This window comes from Watersipora subatra, chromosome 3, assembly GCF_963576615.1.
Source record: "Watersipora subatra chromosome 3, tzWatSuba1.1, whole genome shotgun sequence".
Classification (NCBI taxonomy): domain Eukaryota; kingdom Metazoa; phylum Bryozoa; class Gymnolaemata; order Cheilostomatida; family Watersiporidae; genus Watersipora; species Watersipora subatra.
Genome location: NC_088710.1, coordinates 21,547,612 through 21,567,121, shown reverse-complemented (window position 1 = coordinate 21,567,121; position 19,510 = coordinate 21,547,612). Strand labels below are relative to the sequence as shown.

General features: G+C 36.0%; 1 protein-coding gene across 2 annotated transcripts in view; it reads right to left on the bottom strand.

The window, feature by feature from the left end:
• LOC137389818 (ribosome biogenesis protein BMS1 homolog) overlaps positions 1–19,510 on the bottom strand; it is a 32,362-nt gene that overhangs the window by 1,254 nt on the left and 11,598 nt on the right. For both annotated transcript variants that reach the window (XM_068075934.1, XM_068075935.1), the window contains exons 7-20: positions 17,996–18,150; positions 16,963–17,134; positions 16,544–16,661; positions 13,961–14,062; positions 9,414–9,559; positions 8,645–8,726; positions 7,887–8,000; positions 6,396–6,580; positions 5,564–5,752; positions 4,118–4,298; positions 2,856–3,037; positions 1,862–2,009; positions 1,604–1,782; positions 551–801 (exon numbers count right to left, since the gene is read on the bottom strand). In XM_068075934.1, coding sequence (XP_067932035.1) covers positions 551–801; positions 1,604–1,782; positions 1,862–2,009; positions 2,856–3,037; positions 4,118–4,298; positions 5,564–5,752; positions 6,396–6,580; positions 7,887–8,000; positions 8,645–8,726; positions 9,414–9,559; positions 13,961–14,062; positions 16,544–16,661; positions 16,963–17,134; positions 17,996–18,150 — 2,204 coding nt within the window. The remainder of the gene's footprint in view (positions 1–550; positions 802–1,603; positions 1,783–1,861; positions 2,010–2,855; positions 3,038–4,117; positions 4,299–5,563; positions 5,753–6,395; positions 6,581–7,886; positions 8,001–8,644; positions 8,727–9,413; positions 9,560–13,960; positions 14,063–16,543; positions 16,662–16,962; positions 17,135–17,995; positions 18,151–19,510) is intronic.

Here is a 19,510-nt window from a genome sequence, read left to right as displayed (position 1 = left end):
AGCTGCAAGTGATAATACAAATAATGAAGGCTCAGAAATCTGTGTTCCACGCATCATGCTAGTTCCAAAACATTACACATGATATTCAACTAAACTAGTATTAATCTTAAAGTGATTATTTGTATGAGCGATTTTTCTTTGAATCTGTTATTAATATTGGTATTATTGGACTAAATTAATTGAAATCCGTTTTTTACTTTTACAACAGTCCTTTTCGTTAATGCAACAGGCGTGACAGGTTGCGATCGAACATGTCATCTGATTGTTTTGTGAAAATTGGTCAAACTCAAGGCATTAAGTCTCCAAGGCCCTTCGAGAGTAGAACAACCTTAGGTTCTAGTCAGATCTAGTTGGTGCCGAACATTTTCTAACATTGTGGCTCAGGTTTTTTTAACTACAGACCATTTTTATATGATGTTTACCAAGGTTGTCACCATTCAATAGCTATCTTAAAAATGAGAGTGATTGGGATTGCCACAGCACTCGTTTGCAGGCATTCCCATAGTCAACCAAAGCTCGTAAATATTATCTACAAGAACCAAAGACTGACCTAAACTGCTGTTGTCTCTGGTGCTGATCTTCTCTCGCCTTTATTTCCTTGGCAGTTTGTATAGTTCTCAACTGGTTGAGGAGTTGTTCCCTCTTTTTCTCTTGAGCATCTCTGATGACTGCTATGCGTTTACTTAGGGCGGGATCCTCCCATTTGCCTCGTACTTTTGGCTTGTAGGCGAATGGCAGCTCCTTTTGGAGTTTTCTTGGCACTGTTAGCGGCTTTAGGTGATGTTTTTTCCGCTCGGGCTCCTAACAGAGTGCATAGATTCATAACCACACGCCTGACTTTCACAGTTACCCATTATTTATTTTTTCACAGTATCGTACATTTCTGCTCCAAATAAAAAAGTTTTAAAAAAATGGCTACAAAAAGTACCATGGTGACAAATCAGACAAAAAAGTTGTATGAATGCAAGAAACTGTACAAAATGATGGTAATGTATGGAGCATGCTAGCATCCTGGTTGTCATGGTAGCAATAAAACAGCCGTTGGTAAGATCCTCTAACCAACCAAAATTAGTTACCACAATAACAAAAATCGTTAACAACAATTCACAACAGCAAGCCCTAACATACCCATACAATAATGATACAGTCAGCAAGCTATAATGCACCCATACAATAATGATACAGTCAGATAGCCATAGCATATAAATACAATGATAATACAGTCATAGAACCATAGTGTCCCCGCACAATAATGAGTCAGCAAGCCAGTGTACCCATACAATAGTGATATAACCAGCAAACCATAGTGTACACATACAATTATAGTGATACAGCCAGCAAGCAATACTGTACCCATACAATAGTTATGCAGCCAGCAAACCATAGTGTAATCGTACGATAGTGAGACATCCAGTAAGCCATAATGTACCCATACAACAGTGATACAGCCATCAAGTCATAGTGTACCCTTACAATAGTGATACATCCAGAAAGCCATAGTGTACCCATACAATAGTGATACAGCCAGCAAGCCATAGTGTACCCATACAGTAGTGATGACTGCAACCACGCTGCTAAATAATGCCTCATCCCTTGAGCCTACCTTTTGATACTGAGAGTCTTCAGAAAATGGAGCCTTGGTTCCCTTCTCCTTTCTTAACCTACCCAAAGTCTTCATACCTTGCCAGCTACTCCGACTGGCCGCAGGCAATAGCAGGTTTGTAACAGGGTTATAGAACTTAGGCAACTCTACCTGATACCACGCCTTCAGGAACACGATGTCTACAAGTTAAGGACAAATGAGTGTATCAAGGTAGTTATACAACGCATGATATACGAGTCATTGAAATTGAGTACTAACCGCTCATCAATATGCTGTCTTCAAACGTCGCTCGAAAGGCTCCCTCTGGTGAACGCAAGGCCTTCTTCACCTGGCCTCGTATGCCACTGACTGTCTTGATCTTCGCCCCTTCAAACTTGGCTACCTCCAGCTGACTGCTAAACATGTCCTGGTAGTAAAGACGCAAGCATTTGCTGTGGGGTTCACCAGGAGGTTTAATATTATTATTGCCAAAAATAGTTTTGTACATATCAACATTTACAGTAAAAATACATGAGAAAGAGAGAAATTATGTCTTACGCAGTTTTATGCCACAGACTATGTTTTAAACCTTTACACCCTGGCAGCCGGTATACCGGCCGGTCTGTTTACAAATGCTGTTTCCAAGCACCAACACAAACCAATCAAATGAATTCCGACATAGGGTGCTAGACCGAAGATTTTACTTACATTTTTTACTATTTTCGAATATCTTTACCAACTTCTTTCGTTATTATAACAATTTCAGTAGGACGGGATCATAGAGTTATCTCCCCCTGGAGTGATAACTCTATGGATGGGATCACCGAAAAATTTGATACAACTCCAATTTGTTGGTATGTCATAGATGATTGCGATGCAGAGGAAGAATTATGTGATACTAGCTATAATTTGGCCGATGATTTTGTGTAAAAAAACGATGATGAATGGGTGCTTGATGAATATGACGATACAACAAAACATTTTCAGAGGTTAAAATTGTAAGAAATTTGATGGTTTTAGTCCAGAAGAACTGTAAAAAGTTTTGGCGACATTTGTTGCGTTGTTGGGTCTGTTTTCACATGATTTATTAAATATCATTTGACCATGAGCAGATTTAGATATATTTAACAAAAGTTTCAAAATGTCCTATTTTTTGAAGAATTGCCCAGGGACACACATTGACAAGGACGGGCAGGGTTTTTAAAAAGCTTTGCAAGCGATGCATCCATTTGATTAATCTGTGCATCACGATGGTTAAAAAAGCTAGCTCTACCTTTATAAATGCTGTCTTTTTGTGTGCTTTCATAGGGTAACCTATCAGCTTCAACTTCTTCATAATAGTCATAGATTTATCCAAAGAGAGGACGACTCCAGTAGCGCAGACTCTAAATCCCTTCTGATCAGTGGAGTAGCTCTGAAGACAGAGCAGCCCTGTATTCTGAGGAGTAGATGGACCTGAGAGAGTACGGAACACTTAGTTGAGTAGCTCAGAACTTTAATGGCGACAAGAAGTGAGCTTCTTTCGAGTGTAGAAAATAAACCTTGCTACACGAAACAAAGGACTAATTTTCTTACATCTTTTACAGTTTAACTCTTGGTGAACCACGAGCCGCGTAGTATGAATTAGCATTTGCATACGGCGCGGCTTTAGTTTCTAAAAGCGCACAAGAACGATTCTGATTGGTGAGTAGTTAACTAATCAGCCTATCATATCTGTGCTTAAATAAAAGGAAACAAATATCTGCTTGAGCCGAGTCAATATGTTTAGAGCTCATCCTGAGTGTAGTTTCGCAGTGCGAAAAAACTTGATTTTTTTATCCCAGAGATTTCACTAATTATAGACCAATTGACTTTGGGCAATTTTTATTGAACACTAGTACTACTGAGAGCTAAAGGGGAAAAAAACATGAGCTCAACACCGATCCATGCAAATAAAGAAATGCGTTGATAGCCTGCGTTAAAAGCTACTTCACATCTCATTTTCGCACCCTCATTGCGTCACCGATATTTTCCCTCTCATGCGTGAAAGGATGAGAGGAGGTGAGTGAGATCAACATAATTTGACGCCGATTCAAACCAATAAAAAAGTTTATTAATAGACTGCAACAATCATAAAGTAAAATCTACATGTAGATTTAAAAAATAAACATGGCTAGATTCCTTGCTTCTCAAAGGCTACATGGGTGAAGGTTATTTGCAAAAACAGTTTCAGTCACATGATTTTGCTGCAGCGTTTTTTGGCCATCACAAAATGAACAGGCAAACTGGTTTAGACCAGCTCTCTCAAGTAAAGCAACCTGATGAACCAAAAGATTTGATTATGTGGGCATATTTTTAGCACCAACCGACTGGCAAACATAAATTACAGCTAATCTGTGTTAAGAATAAAAGGTGAATGTTCCTCATTGTGTCCACATTTTGTGGTCACTGCTGGTCCCAATAACCTTGATTAGGCAGTGACCATAAGTAGACATATTCCGTGCATGCAGAAATTTCTGGAAAACAGTGAACAGATACGAAGAAGGAGATACGAACCCCAAAAGATAGCATTGCAATGCATATGCTCCGGAGTATATTTTAGATGTCTATTACGACCGTTGTGATCCTGTATCGTGTAGAGTGGAATGGACTGAAAGCGCCTCCAACCAAGGCTAAATATGATTGGGTCCTTAGTCTTTAATATCTTACTATACCACCGATGTTTCTTGAATCGTGCCTGAAAGAGAATATATAATGCAGAAAATGAGATTGATTGACTCATGAGAGCACGACATTGAAATACTTGTGAAAGGAGAAAGTTTAAGTTTCATGAGAACTAGGAAGTACAACTCTTGAAGCATTTGGTAGGAAGCCGAACGTATGACAATGAAAAAGTCAGTCAATCACAATACACTACACGGTCACAATTTATTCTCGAGAATTATAAAACTAAGACAGGCCTACTAAAGCTATCTCGCAATTATTCTGATATGGACATCAACTGAACAAAAATCTCGATAACCACTAAATACACTAAAGTTACTGTTGGTAACTATAGTTGCTAAGGTTAACATATTGTTTGGTTAATAATTTTTAATATGTACAATACGCATATAAAGTTTTGATGATTTTTACCAGGGGTGTTTGCACTAGATAATTACTATGGGTGTCTATACCGCTTTAGGATATTTTTGCTTCACGATGCCAACACTGAAGCGAATTAAAATCATATTATTGTATACCAAATTATTTTTCATTGTAGTCGTAGCAAAACATCACTTGCTAATAATTTTACATTTACATTAAAACACCTTTATAGTTATTTTGTTTTTCTCTCAAATTATTTCAACAAAACACCTTTTTGATGATATCAAATTTCAAAGTTATTTATTTGAAAACCTTAGCAGTTGTTTTATTTTTTCTCTCAAGTTATCTGAACTGCACAAAACACTTTTCTCATGATATGAAGTTTGAAAGTTAGAACGGTAACTTTTGATATACGCTAAATAAAATAAATTTTCTGAGCAAAAACTTTTTGATTACCCGAGCAACGCTGGGCATTCATCTAGTACTATAATAAGAGCAGAGTCCGCTCGCCCGAAGCCACTCTAAGTGGCATTGGGAAAAAAGAATGCCTCGCACAAGAATCAAACCCAGGGCATCAGAATCAAAAGCAAGCACATTACAACTACACCACTAGGAGCCCTATCAATTCACTGGATAATTCTCCATATACTGATTACTCAGGACGATCTTACACAGTGCACAGGACTAGTAACTTGATCAGAGTACAAAATAAAAGATAAAAATGTTACGTAATTTCATTGGCTTACCTACACCAGTGATAGGAAAGATAGCAGAAAGACTGAACCAGTGTGATCATGCTATGCAGCAAACAGAGGCACTTCAAGGTATAAGTAGTCATTAGAAAATGATTGCATATTCTAAAACGTTAATGTAAGTTTTCGAAGATTTCTTAAGCCTACGGGAAAGACAACTCACTTGAACGCAGCCAATCACAGACTCATTGCTGGTCATTCCACCGAGAATCATGGGAACTGATGGGTCAAAGTTATTTACAAACTCGCAAGGCAAACCATGGATTTCGATTCGGACATAAAGTCCTGCTCTGTAGCCCTCGTACTGGACCCTCAGTTCATCGTCCATTCCTTCAAACTCCGACCGGTTCAGCTGAAAGTAGAGTAAAAAATGTGCGATGACATCAATCTGCCTCCTAAGGTCGACTAGCTACAGTAACAGAGCGTGCTACATGCGATTAACTATCAACTCATTGATTCTGAGAAGCCAGTCAATATTTTGCAAATTTGACAAGAGGGATTAGATTTTGATTACAAAGAAAAACAATACCAGCTTTCGCATTGACCATCTTTATATTAGCGAAAGTGAGAATAACTCCCAGACTTGCTGGGAGATGCACAGCCTTAATATCTACACATCAGTGGCTATCTTCCTTCACAAATAGAACCAGTGGCTATCTTCCTTCACAAATAAAACAACTTATACCGCATCTTGCTGGATATTAATGCATTAAAATCATTCTCCTAAACAAGGGAAACGAATAAAACACTTCTGTCTGGATGCCACAGTCGGTTATTTACAGCTGAAGATTAAGGTTTGTTGCCTCGAGGCAGCTTCCTCGCTGGCAGCACTCGTTCCTAGTTTTTATATTCAACAAACAGCATATTTCCGTTCTACGATACTTATATTTCATAACACAGATCACCACCAGCCCTCGGGTTCTTGCTACAAGCTAGCAGCAATGCTTGACTGAACATGATTTCCTTTCCAATTCTTAAAGACTTCAAAAACATACCTTAGCCTGAATCTCCAACTCAGCTTTCCTAGCATCAAATCTATTCTCAGTCCCATCACCTTGTGTAGCCTTGTCATACTCGGCATCAAACATATCCTTAACCCTCTGCTTCTTTGCCAACCTCTTGGCCTCTATCTTCTTCTTTCTGTCTTCTTTGGTGAGTTTACGACTCTTCTGGTTATTTCCTGCAGCCACAACAGGGGTATACTAGATATATATATTAGTACCTCATACTAGTACTGCAGCAGGACAGCTGCTTCAATACTTTGAAACACCAAAAGGTATGTGGAGATTTCAAAAACCTGCCATATACCGCAATACGAGAGGAGTGAAAGCAGCCAAGCCACAAAAGTTTCATAAATAAAATGCTTCTAATGAATTATTATTGGATAGCCTATATCCAACCTGCGACCAAATGATTTGTCTGTTGGTCTCAGCAACAATTTGCTATGAAGGGAAAATGTTGTCTATAAATGGACAAGCGATTGCAGTTTTAGTAAATGTCAAAACAAAGTAGTTATCTGGCTAAAGGCACAATTTTATCTCAGCTTTGTGAGAAAATGTCACAATATTTTGTTGTATAAACTCATAATCGATAGAAAAAAATTATGTTTGCTGCTTTGGGATCTATGCGAGAAAGAATAACTCTGGTAAAAGAAACCTCATTACAACTATTCAGTTCTGACCTGCGTAATGCGATATAATTGGCATTTGAAGTGACAGCAAGATTGTAACTGATAAAAAATTGACTCGCTATCCTCCGCTGTCACTCGTGAGTGACAAAAATTATGTTACTCACCGATTCAGATTTAACTTTTGGAAATTAATAGTAAAGTGAAATAAAATAAATAGAATTAGTGCACATCATAAAGTTGTCTGCACCTACCACTTTCATGAATGACAGATCACACCACTGAATTGTGCTACATCCTGTTCACTGGTTTTCATATTCATTAGAGAAGTTTGCTCAGTAAAAACTGGCCACCTTAACTCCAGTCAAGTTCACCAGAACTAGTAATCACTGGTTACTGATGATAATCTCCAATGGGTTACAACATCATGAGGAGTGTAAACTAGTGCATATACCTGCAAGTCTCCTTTGCATAGTTTGGGTCCATGTTGATTGAATAATATAAAAGAACTTCATAGCTCCCTTTTTCAGTTTTTTTCACCTTTTTCAGTTTTTTTCACCTTTTTCAGTTTTTTTCACCTTTTTCAGTTTTTTTCACCTTTTACAGTTTAATGTGAAATGACCACATTTTTAATGTGACTATTTCACATTAACAATGGTCTCTCGAGTTTAAACTTTCGTGTTCCGAAATATGCATTGTTCTCCGGAGAGCAACACAAAATGAAAGCGAGAAGACAAACTTTTCACAGAGATATGAGCTCCAATGGGAGGCACCCCATAGGGATATGATATGAGCTCCATAAAGAACTCATATGAATTCATATCCTCATATCTCATATGAGATCCTTTTAAAGTTTTACCTTCTGTAGATTCTTTCTGATCATCACCTCCTTCCTCTGCCTCGCTGCCTCCACTTCCATCATCTGATGAACCTGACTTTTGCTCGAGATCTTCAAAGTCTCCATACAGTTCATCTGTTAACCAACCGTACATACACATTGATAGATATAACCAATCAAACATACACATTGATAGATGTAACCAACCAAACATACACATTGATAGATGTAACCAACAAAACACACACATTGATAGATGTAACCAACCAAACATACACAATGATAGATGTAACCAACCAAACATACACATTGATAGATGTAACCAACCAAACATACACATTGATAGATGTAACCAACCAAACATACACATTGATAGATGTAACCAACCAAACATACACATTGATAGATGTAACCAATCAAACATACACAATGATAGATGTAACCAACAAAACACACACTCTGATAGATGTAAGCAACCAAACATACACATTGATAGATGTAACTTCATGAGATAGTAATAAACCTACATTTAATTACTCAAGGGTAACACAATTATTAACCAATCAACTTATGATTATTACATGAGAATTACTTGCAAACTGTGTTAAAGGCTTTTAAGCTTGTTATCAAACCCAAAATGAGCAAATGAAGCGCGCTCATCAAAACTCTAAATAATAAATTATAAAAACAAACAACCTTTCTAGATATCTGGACTGGGAGGACATGAAAACATTATACAGAAGTTTACAAGGTTTGAGTATGAGAAACAAGAGACGAACCATCTTCCTCCAGAAGCTTCTGTGCGTCCTTGGAAGACTCCCATTCGCCTGTAACGAAGCAGTCCTTGATCAGCGCCTTCACCTGTGCGATATGGAGAGACACAGTAATGGTTGGTGACATATATAACAGTTACGCTGCCATACAAAGCTGTCAGTTTCGCTAAAATACTTCAACTGGGCAATGATTTATAAATGATTTTTTGTCACATAAAACTATCTGAAAGATTTGAAGGTGACAAGTGGTTATTCAACAGATGGAAAACTGTAACATTCAGAAAAGGAGGTCACGCAAACGTGCCGAAAATCATATGAAGGTAGAGGAGGTCTTGTGACAGTAGACCAAGTAGTATGATGGTACAGGATGCCATGAGACAGTAGCAAAGGTCACATGATAGTACAAGAGTTCTCGTGATCATACAGCAGAATATACAACCGTTCAAGATGTAGTCATGCAATTTTTTGCTCATATTCCATAACACATGAGGCCATCAGAAGCCTTGGAGGTCATGTGGCATGGCCATGTGGCGGACAGAAAGCTATGTAGTAAACAAAAGGCTATGTGGCAGACAGAAAGCTAGGTGGCAGGCAGAAAGCCATGTGGTAGGCAGAAAATCATGTGGCTGACAGAAAGTCATATGGCAAACAGAAAATCATGTGACTGACAGAAAGTCATATGACAGATAGAAAGCCATGTGACTGAATATCAGATGCATCTGCTTAATAGCTAGTCACAGGACCATAATGTGAGAAGGTACGGCGGCACCCGCACCTCATCAGAAGACCAGTCTCTGGTGGGACTGAAGAGTGCTCTTGAGTGGTCATTGTCATCTATAGAGTTTTTTTGTGACTTAGAGATGACCTTGAACATCCCTCCGATTTCTTCCGCCCTTGAGGTCGACTCTTCACTCTCCAACACTGCAATCAAGATGTAGAATATTTTAATAATGGCTTGTGTGGTCTCGATCAGCCTGCATTGTTTTAAACTGTAAAACTGCAGTATACAACAATTTTAAACAATTTTCAATTCACTATGAAGCCTTAAAATGCTCTAGTCCTATATTCATCTCATGTGGATTGCTCTTATCTCTGGTCTGGCAGCTAATCTATAATTTGCGAAATTCTCAAACCACCATTTATATTCAAAAGTTAAACTAATTATTTATCTACCCATCAACCTTCCTTTTTTACACATTAAAGGTTGACTTGCAATAAAATTCACATTGCAGTTATTAGGTTTCAAAAGGTTCACCATATCTTACTCTGCTGTGTTGTAGGTGCAAAATATGTGGAAACGTGATTACAAGCTCTTAAAAGCGAACAGCTAATCGCAGCCATCACGAAAACGCCATAGGTAAGAATCCCCCTCCAAAACAGCTCAAATGGGATGTAATTGAACACGATGTATTTCTTTTTACACTTTCATGCAACCTCAATCGTCAAAATATTTTCACAAATATACTTCACGCATTCAATAAAACCATGTCTATTGTCCTTATGTGTCTGTTCCATCATCATTGCAATGCTGTCATTTTGAGCACTGATATCTCAAACCTAGCCTAAAAATTAGTTTAATTTTTTAACTTTAGCTCCAGGGAGTGCATGTCATCCTCTGATAAACATGTTGGCCACCTGTGATAGTCGAAAGATGCTGCAGAAATTGTTCGCGACATTTGGCAAGAAGTATGGGTCACATGATCAGAATACAACTAGATGATTAGACCAAGCTGAAACGAAACTGTAAAGTAGTGAGCATCTATATTTGATCGGGCTTTCCAGTAGAACCCGAAGTGTTGGTCATAAACTAGTGCTATGAGACGTTTTATATTGAGCCTTTTATTGGCCTTTCAATATACGTGAGAACATCACGTGTCAAAACAATAACCGCCTCGAGTTGGGTACGTCATCGAAATAAAGGAATTCCAACCTACAAAGTTTTTGTGATGGCTGCAATTAACTGTTCGTTTTTGAGCTTTTAAGAGCTTGTAATCGCATTTCCACATATTTTGCACCTAATGTAAAACACAGCAGAGAAAGACACGGTGAACCTTTTGATACCAAATAACTGTAATATTAATTTTGTTGCAAGTAGGCCTTTAAAGGTTGACTTGCAACAAAATCCACATTACAGTTATTTGGTATCAAAAGATTCACCATGTCTTACTCTGTTGTGTTGTAGGAGCAAAATATGTGGAAATGTGATTACAAGCTCTTAAAAGCTCAAAAACGAAAAGCCGCCGTAGATTGGAATCTCTTTATTTCTCTGACGTAGCCATGACAGTTTGGTCATTGTCTTGTCACGTGATGTTCTAACGTGAATTTAAAAGCCAATAAAAAGCTCAATATAAACTTATCGTAGCACAAGTTTATGACAAACACTTCAGGTTTTACCGAAGACCCTGTATCAAATATAGATGTTTGCTACTTTATAGTTTTGTTTCGGCTTGAACTTATTGTCAAGTCGTAATCTGATCATGTGACCGATTACTTCGAAAATAATTTTTGCAGCACTTTTCGATTATCACAGGTGACCAACAGGCTCGTCATGATTATTAGACAATGATATGCACTCCTTCGAGGTAAGGTTAAAAAGTTTAACGGATTTGTACGGTAAGTTATAAGATATCAGTACTAAAAGTGACAGCATTACAATGACGATGAAATAGACGTGTAAGAACAAAAGACATGGTTTTATTGAATGCGTGAAGTATATTTGTGAAAATATTTTGACGAATAAGGTTGCATGAAAGTGTAAACAGAAACCATCTACCACGACTACATCAAATTTGAGCCATTTTGGGAAGAGAATCCAAACTACGGCGGTCTCGTGTGGCTGCGATTAACTGTTCGTTTTTGAGCTTTTAAGAGCTTGTAATCACATTCCCATATATTTTGCACCTACAACACAACAGAGTACGACATGGTAAATCTTTTCATATCAAATAACTGTAATGTGAATTTTGTTGCAAGTCAACCTTTAACAAAGTAAATACTTACTTTCATTAATACATAAAAATGCATCAATGCTAATTAGCTATAAGCTGGCATCATCCAGGACGACTGTTTTTATCAAATAGCTGCCAGCGTGTTTATGTTCAACACTCCATGAACGGAACGCATCCATGAGAGCAATTACCCTTAATTCATGCAAATGCGCATTTCTTGAGTTTCTCAGGATTTATTAACAGCAAATATGATGAAATGAAAAAACCAATTCCGTAGATGTTGATCACAACTAGCCTTGCATCTCAACCAACAGTCAAATACCAGTTGATATTATGGCTGAACCGAGCTGCTCATTTGAAAAGACTTTGAAATTTATTATTGAGCTCTGTAAGGCAGTTCACACACCATGCTGCTCTGTTAGTTTATATGAACGATAGTGAAAAGATAGTGCGATGAGAAAAGCATGAGTACTTTAACCAAAACTAGCACTAGATGATAGATTTTTCCTGAATCAAAGTACTGAGTGACACTAATGACAATCTGAGCCAAATAGAAACTAATGATAAGCTGTGTAAAAGAGAAACTATTGATAAACGGAGTTAAAGAGAAACTAATAATAAGCTGTATCAAAGAGAAACTAATGACAAGCTGATTCAAAGAGAAGCTATTGGTAAGATGAGTACCAAAGAAACCAATAAGCTGAGTCAATGAGAAATGAATGTTAAACTGAGCCAAATAGAAACTAATAATAGGGCGTGTAAAAGGGAAAATAATGAAAAGCTGTGTCAAAGAGAAACTAATGGTAGCTGAGTCAAAGAGAAACTAATGGTAGCTGAGTCAAAGAGAAACTAATGATGATAAGCGGTTTAAAGAGAAACTGTTGATAAGTTGATTCAAAGAGAAACTGTTGATAAGTTGATTCAAAGAGAAACTGTTGATAAGTTGATTCAAAGAGAAACTAATGATAAGTTGATTAAAAGAGAAACTGTTGATAAGTTGATTCAAAGAGAAACTAATGATAAGTTGATTCAAAGAGAAACTAATGATAAGTTGATTCAAAGAGAAACTGTTGATAAGTTGATTCAAAGAGAAACTAGTGATAAGCTGATTCGAATAGAGAGTAGGAACGAATTGATTTGAACTAAAAGCAACATAGTGATGAGTTATCTCTTTCGCTAAGGAAAAGCCTTAATAACGGCTCACCTTAGCATCTAAACAAAAGTATATATCATGAATCACAGAGATAACAAAAACATCCAGAATTTTACCACAACAAATTTAGGATTATGAGCTCTTATCTTTGTCAACAAGTCCATCCCATTAGTTTTCTTTTTACTCAAAAATCACAGCATAATATCACAGTTTTTTTACTTCGCGGTTTAGGATGAATAAAAAACTTATAATCTGTGACCTAAAGCTGCTAGTGAAATTATTGACCGCTAGGCTCAGATATTTTTGATCGCAATATTTTTATATTAAGGAATGGGAGTCCGCATTTTGGTCAAACTGTGAAAGCGATAGCGTTTTTCTTTTGCAACCGGGGTCACTAAATTAAAAAAATATTAAACATGGCTTTTGTTTGTCAAATGCATTCATTTTTAGCAGAATTTCCTACTGATTCCAAAAATATTTTAGATTAAAGCTCTATTACAGTAATTCCAGCTTTTATAGCAAAAATACCAAGTGTACCTCACTAAAAACCTTTCGGCATTAATTAAATCCTTCAGAAGCAAAAAATTCCATAGTAAAAAAGTTAAGCCAAAAATGCACTGAAACAAAAAAAGCCAACAATGAGTTGCGTTAATGGGAAAGTAACTATTAGTTGAATCAAAGAGAAAGTAACTATTAGTTGAATCAAAGAGAAAGTAACTATTAGTTGAACCAAAGAGAAAGTAACTATTAGTTGAACCAAAGAGAAAGTAACTATTAGTTGAACCAAAGAGAAAGTAACTATTAGTTGAACCAAAGAGAAAGTAACTATTAGTTGAACCAAAGAGAAAGTAACTATTAGTTGAACCAAAGAGAAAGTAACTATTAGTTGAACCAAAGAGAAAGTAACTATTAGTTGAACCAAAGAGAAAGTAACTATTAGTTGAACCAAAGAGAAAGTAACTATTAGTTGAACCAAAGAGAAAGTAACTATTAGTTGAACCAAAGAGAAAGTAACTATTAGTTGAACCAAAGAGAAAGTAACTATTAGTTGAACCAAAGAGAAAGTAACAGTAGCCTGAGTAAAAAGGTAGCAGATAGCAGCGCTACCAAACTGGAAAAGGCAAACAGAAATTCACAACTAGCAAAATTGATTATTATTACAATTTATACACAGCGTAATAATAAAATGCATTATCTTAAAAGATATCCATTAGATCTCACCATCACCATAGACCAATTTGCGAAGGTTTGGAGTTGTTCTCTGTCTTGCTAGAAAAGCTTCTGATGCCTTTGCAACTAAGTTTTCCTTCCACCTCAGTTGCCCTGCAATAGCAAATCATTAATAATATGTAGAGAAACAGTTAGTAAGCTAACAAAGTACATACAGGGCAATATGTGAGAGTTGATATTCATTTGCCTTCTGCTACCTCTACACACTGACCCCCAAATAAGGGTTTTATTTGAGTTTTTAAATTTTACGTTTGCATTTTTATAAAAACGTGAAAAACACTAGCATGTCATATATTCACCGATAAAAAGGTGTCATGATGTGGTTACTTATGCATACAGCAACAATGTTGCAAGTTTATTAATTATCGACAATATTGATTATTTCTTCAGCTATTTCTAGTTTTTTTATCGTAAAACCTCTATTTCAACTCTATTTTTCAATCCTTCCTGTATAGTAGCATTTTATTAGAGTTGATGTTCATATGGAGGGTAGCGTTATATTGTTCGACTAATTCGACAGAATTTTAAGAAGATAAATTCCTTTCACAGACGAAACAAGGCTAATGTTGCTTATATTTTGTCCAGTGACTCTAGTCCTTCGGGCAGAGTGGCATTAATGCTATCGGCCTCAGCATCTTTGCTAAGCCATTTTTCACATATGTCGAAGTAACAGAATACATTAAACAAGGATTCACTTTGAGAGTAAATCATAAGCCAGATACAGTTATTAATTATTTCGATAGTGTCGCATTTGATGTTTTAAAGAAAAAACCGTAAAGCTTTGGAGTTAGACAACGGACTTCAATACGCCATAACAATGAAGATCTCAGATACGCCATAACAATGAAGATCTCAGATACGCCATAACAATGGCTGCTATTACGTCGTATGATGTTTTGGAGGAGTGTTCTCATCGTTCATCAAAATGCTTCAAAGTCTTTATGTAAGATTGTAAGCCACATTATGGACAACCCTGGAGACAATGTATTGAATTTAAACCTCATTGACGTCGAATTAATTGGATTTAGACCTTGGTGACTTTGAATCAAAGTGTAGTCCTGATGACTGACGATCGATCTTCTCAGGGACACCATCACTAAAACCATGGCAACCACTAAAGCAACAATGAAAAATTTAATTTTTATTGATGTAACCGAATAATTATTAGTAAAATTTTATGTACACCTTTTTACTGATCACTTTCTATTACGAGTTCGTAAAGATCAAAAAATGTCAATGCGGCGGTCAAAGAGAGGTGACATTCAATTAAAGAGTGGCACTGTAATTTTTAACCCTTTTCCTATAGTGACATTCTATTAGAGGTAGCGCTCAAATAAAGGTGACACTCAAATAGAGGTTTTACAGTAATTTAATAAAATCTTTTAATTTAAGAGTATTTACTTGAGAGTAATAAAAAATCCTGACACTATGAAACCTTTTTTAAGAAGATTTTGAAATTATAAATTCATTCTAATGATAAAAGCAGGTAGCATTGTGAAAACAACTCCATGCGTACTAAATGTTTTTGATTGGCTATGACTGTAAACGCAAGATAGAAAATGATTGTGTACATCCATTGTAATAACATAAAAAACATTTAAAAAAAGAGACAGGTGACTGCAAAAATAATTCGAGCATTAAACTACCGTAAACACTTACATGTAGATATCAATGAAACACGCTTATATCAAATAGAGGTTTTTCGGCAAATGAAGTTATGGGCAAGTTGTTAATCGTCAGCACAAAATTACTTACATAGTCTATAAAATAGACTAAACAAATCTTATAGAAGCCATGAAATAATTTCATAGCTTCTATAGTAGCTTCTGTTGCATTGAGTTTTATCTCATTTCAGATAAAAACCAAGCATATTCCCAAAGCTATGAGCTACATTCCATAAAGCTAACACTCCATAAAGCTGAAATCAAACATTCTTAAAGTGTGAGAGAGTTAAGTATAAGCATTTGACGAGAGTTTTTCATGGATAGCAGACAAAATTATTTTAATTGGGAGTAATCTTCTCATGGAAGAACTTACAATCAGTTGGTACATTTGACCACTACCGCTACCAGAGGTCAATCACACATGCGAATCATGATCGTAATAGTCACGACACCAGCTATAAACTCAACAAAAACTATAATGCTCTGAGCAAGGAATTATTATTGTATTCTAATGTCAAAGGCTTATGAACAAGTTGTTTATGATATCCTGTGATATTTGTCAAATATAATGACGGGTGCATTGCTGTATTATCTAACTTTTTGAACTACAATGATCGTTGACTTCGGTCTATTTGATATATTATTATTAAAAACAATACTTAGAAATTCAGAAAAGTTTAATATTGCATAATATAATATTTTTGTTTTATCAAGCTTATAAAAATATTACAAAAGTGCAGACCAAGCAAAATATTCAAACATTTAAAGTTACTACTGTACTAAGCCTACAAAGCTCTTATACCACACCCTCTCGAACATGTAGAGTATTTAAAAAGATATTCACTGACTTCCATAGAAATAAACGATATATTCTGTAGATACTCCAACCACAATTTCTAGGTATAAATACCTGAATCTTCAGCTTCCTCATCGCTGTCTTCTTTAAAACTTTCATTTCTAACATCACCTTCTTCAAAACCATCATCCCCATCATCAGAGTCTTCATCGAAGGACAAGTGATCGTCACCCTGAATACACAAACAACTATGGAGTTGTCATTCCACAAAAGAGAAAGCAGCTGACATTGACATACAAGCTCAGTCCCAGAACGAATTAAGCTCATATGATGAGGTTACGACTGTATGGAGTTTCTAACGTAATACGATGCAAAAACTTCATATATAAATTTTTTACGTCCAGTAAAATTGACATAAAAAGAGGTCGATCTCTCAAGGTACACTACGCTGTCATGGGACTACTATTAAATTGCTAACACCTCCACACAAACAATTTTCTAAACAAGGTTTATAACAGATAGTGGACTCTCACCTCAGCTAGCTGGAGTCGTTCTCTACTTTTGATTGGAGTTGCTTCCTCATAATCATCGTCTTCATCCGACTCTGATGGAAGTTCTTCTGGGAGAGATGTGTTAAAAATAGCCTTCCGTCTGTTCCTAGAGCCATCTTTGACTGTCTCAAATGGAGGCAATGCATCAGGTGGTCTGCAAGAGAACCTGCATATTAGCCCATGAAACATGTAACTAACAAGGGTAGACCTTTATGTCCTAGAGCTATAACCAGAAGAGATACCCAATATGAACAGATATTGTGAGCAAACCGGCAAATAGATTCCATACTTGTTGTCTAACAAAAACTGAAGAGCTGTTCCAGCACAACCACAGAAAACAGGAAGTAGGATATGTTCGTTGCAGCAATAATATCTTGATAACAATAATAACCTTTCTAACCTTAACCTCAGTTTTATTAAAATCCACTCAGTAATTTTGCAAAACAGCACCAGAAACTTGAGTCCTCTATAGCAGAAATGCGATAGAAATGCTGTCAATATTTACTTCAATTTCGATGAAAAAACCACTAGAAAAGCTACTTGCCGTTTGTACTAGAAGCGCATCTCTTCTCTGTAATAAAATAATGTTTGAGATACTAAGAAAATACTATAATAGTTTTTAGAGTTGATTAAGAGATCATTCTTTTATAATAATTTGACGTCGGTAGCTATTATTGTTTGATAAGATTTGCTATCACAGCCAAACCTCAACTTCCAATGTTACGCCGATCCTATATTCGCTTCATTTGTCAGAAGCATCGTCTGTTGGAGAAAGAAAGATGCAATATAGTTCAATTACATAGAGCATTAAAAAATTAATTATACAAAAACATGTAAAAATCAGGGGTGACATATATTATAAGCAGAAACTAAATTAACAAAGCGATAATCAGTAAAAAGGTTTTCATTGTTATCTTTTTTATCAGCACGTATACAGTAGGTTTTCTAGATTTCTAGTGTCATATTTCTAATGGCAAGTTAGGGTTTATAAGGTGTTGATTTCAAATAAGTAAACCTTTGTTTGCTGTATTCAGCGGATGTGATGGCAGCGCTGTGAGAGAATATTGATAGACTGCTCTCTACTATCTTCTTGTCAAGGCTCTTCTCTGAGCTAATCATGGCAGCTTTAAGTTTCTCTGCTCCATGCAGTTCCTCTTCATCATCTTCATCCTGTTATCATTCACCATTAAGTAACGGAAAGGTGCAAGACAATTCCTTGTAATCTAAAGAATCAATTGTATAAAATAAAATCATGTTCTGCAACTCCAAAAAATGAACGCAATTAATATATACGACAAAAGATATAAGAAGCCTACATTTACATACCTACTAGCTGTGCTACTTTTATATTACCCGGCGTTGCCCAGGTAATATAAAAGTCTTTAGACAGAAAATTGATTTGTATTTAACATATAACATCATTTACTATTCTAACTTTCAAACTACATACCATTACAGAAGTGTTTTGTGTAATTGAAATAAATTAAGAGAGAGAATAAAAACAACTGTAAAGGTTTTCAGACCTTGTCAAACAACTTTTAAACTCATATCATGAAAAAAAATGTTTCGTGCAGGCCAAATAAATTGGAAAACAATAAAATGACTATAAAAAGGTTTAGATGTAAATGTGAAATAATTAGCAAGTAATAGCTAAATTAAGTCGGTTTTGCTACGATTACAACACAAGATGATTCGGTAATGATACAATTAATACGAACTGAGAAAACAAAATAAAAATCCTGAATATATAGAATTAATAATAACAATTCTTGCATAGAAGTGTATGTATAAAAAGGCTACTGTTCCACCAGAAGCTATCCATCAAAATTTTGAATACGACCATACGGAGACGATATAATTGTCCGAGTGAGAAGAATTGGCCTTGACCCCAGACATAGTAACTGAAATTTACAAAAAATATTTCTTAACAGGAGCATCGTAACACATGGCCGCATCGCTAAAATAATTAGCGTGTGCATGGTGTATGCGGTATATGAAAACATCTTTGATCAATATGCCGTTCTAGCTCAGTGGTAGAGCGTCTGGATAAGAAACTTGTTGATGTATTCATCATGAGTTCAAATCCATCAGAGCGCGGGATTTTAAAATGAAGATTTCTATAGCCGGAATGCGGACCGACAAACTTTGAGAAATATATATACAAGTAAGCAAACTCTCAGATATGTCCTAATCCCTGATGCGCAACTACAAGAGACCCCCACTACCTAGTTGTATATAACTGAGCTCTATTTTACAGTATAAAATATGGCTTTTTATAAACTGCTTTTTATAAACTGCATTTTATAAGATGCAATAACCAGACTCTCTTGTTTAACTTTCTCTGTAACCCTCATTACAGCAATTTCCCACCATACAGCATCAACAAAATAATTATCTTCGAAATTCAAATTTGATCAACTTGGTCTTCTTGTCCATTGAGTTTGAACAATGTTTTAATAAGGTCGGTTAAAAATTGTAGTGAAAGCGAAGCAAAAAGACCGAGCCGGAAACAGACTGGTAATAAAAAATT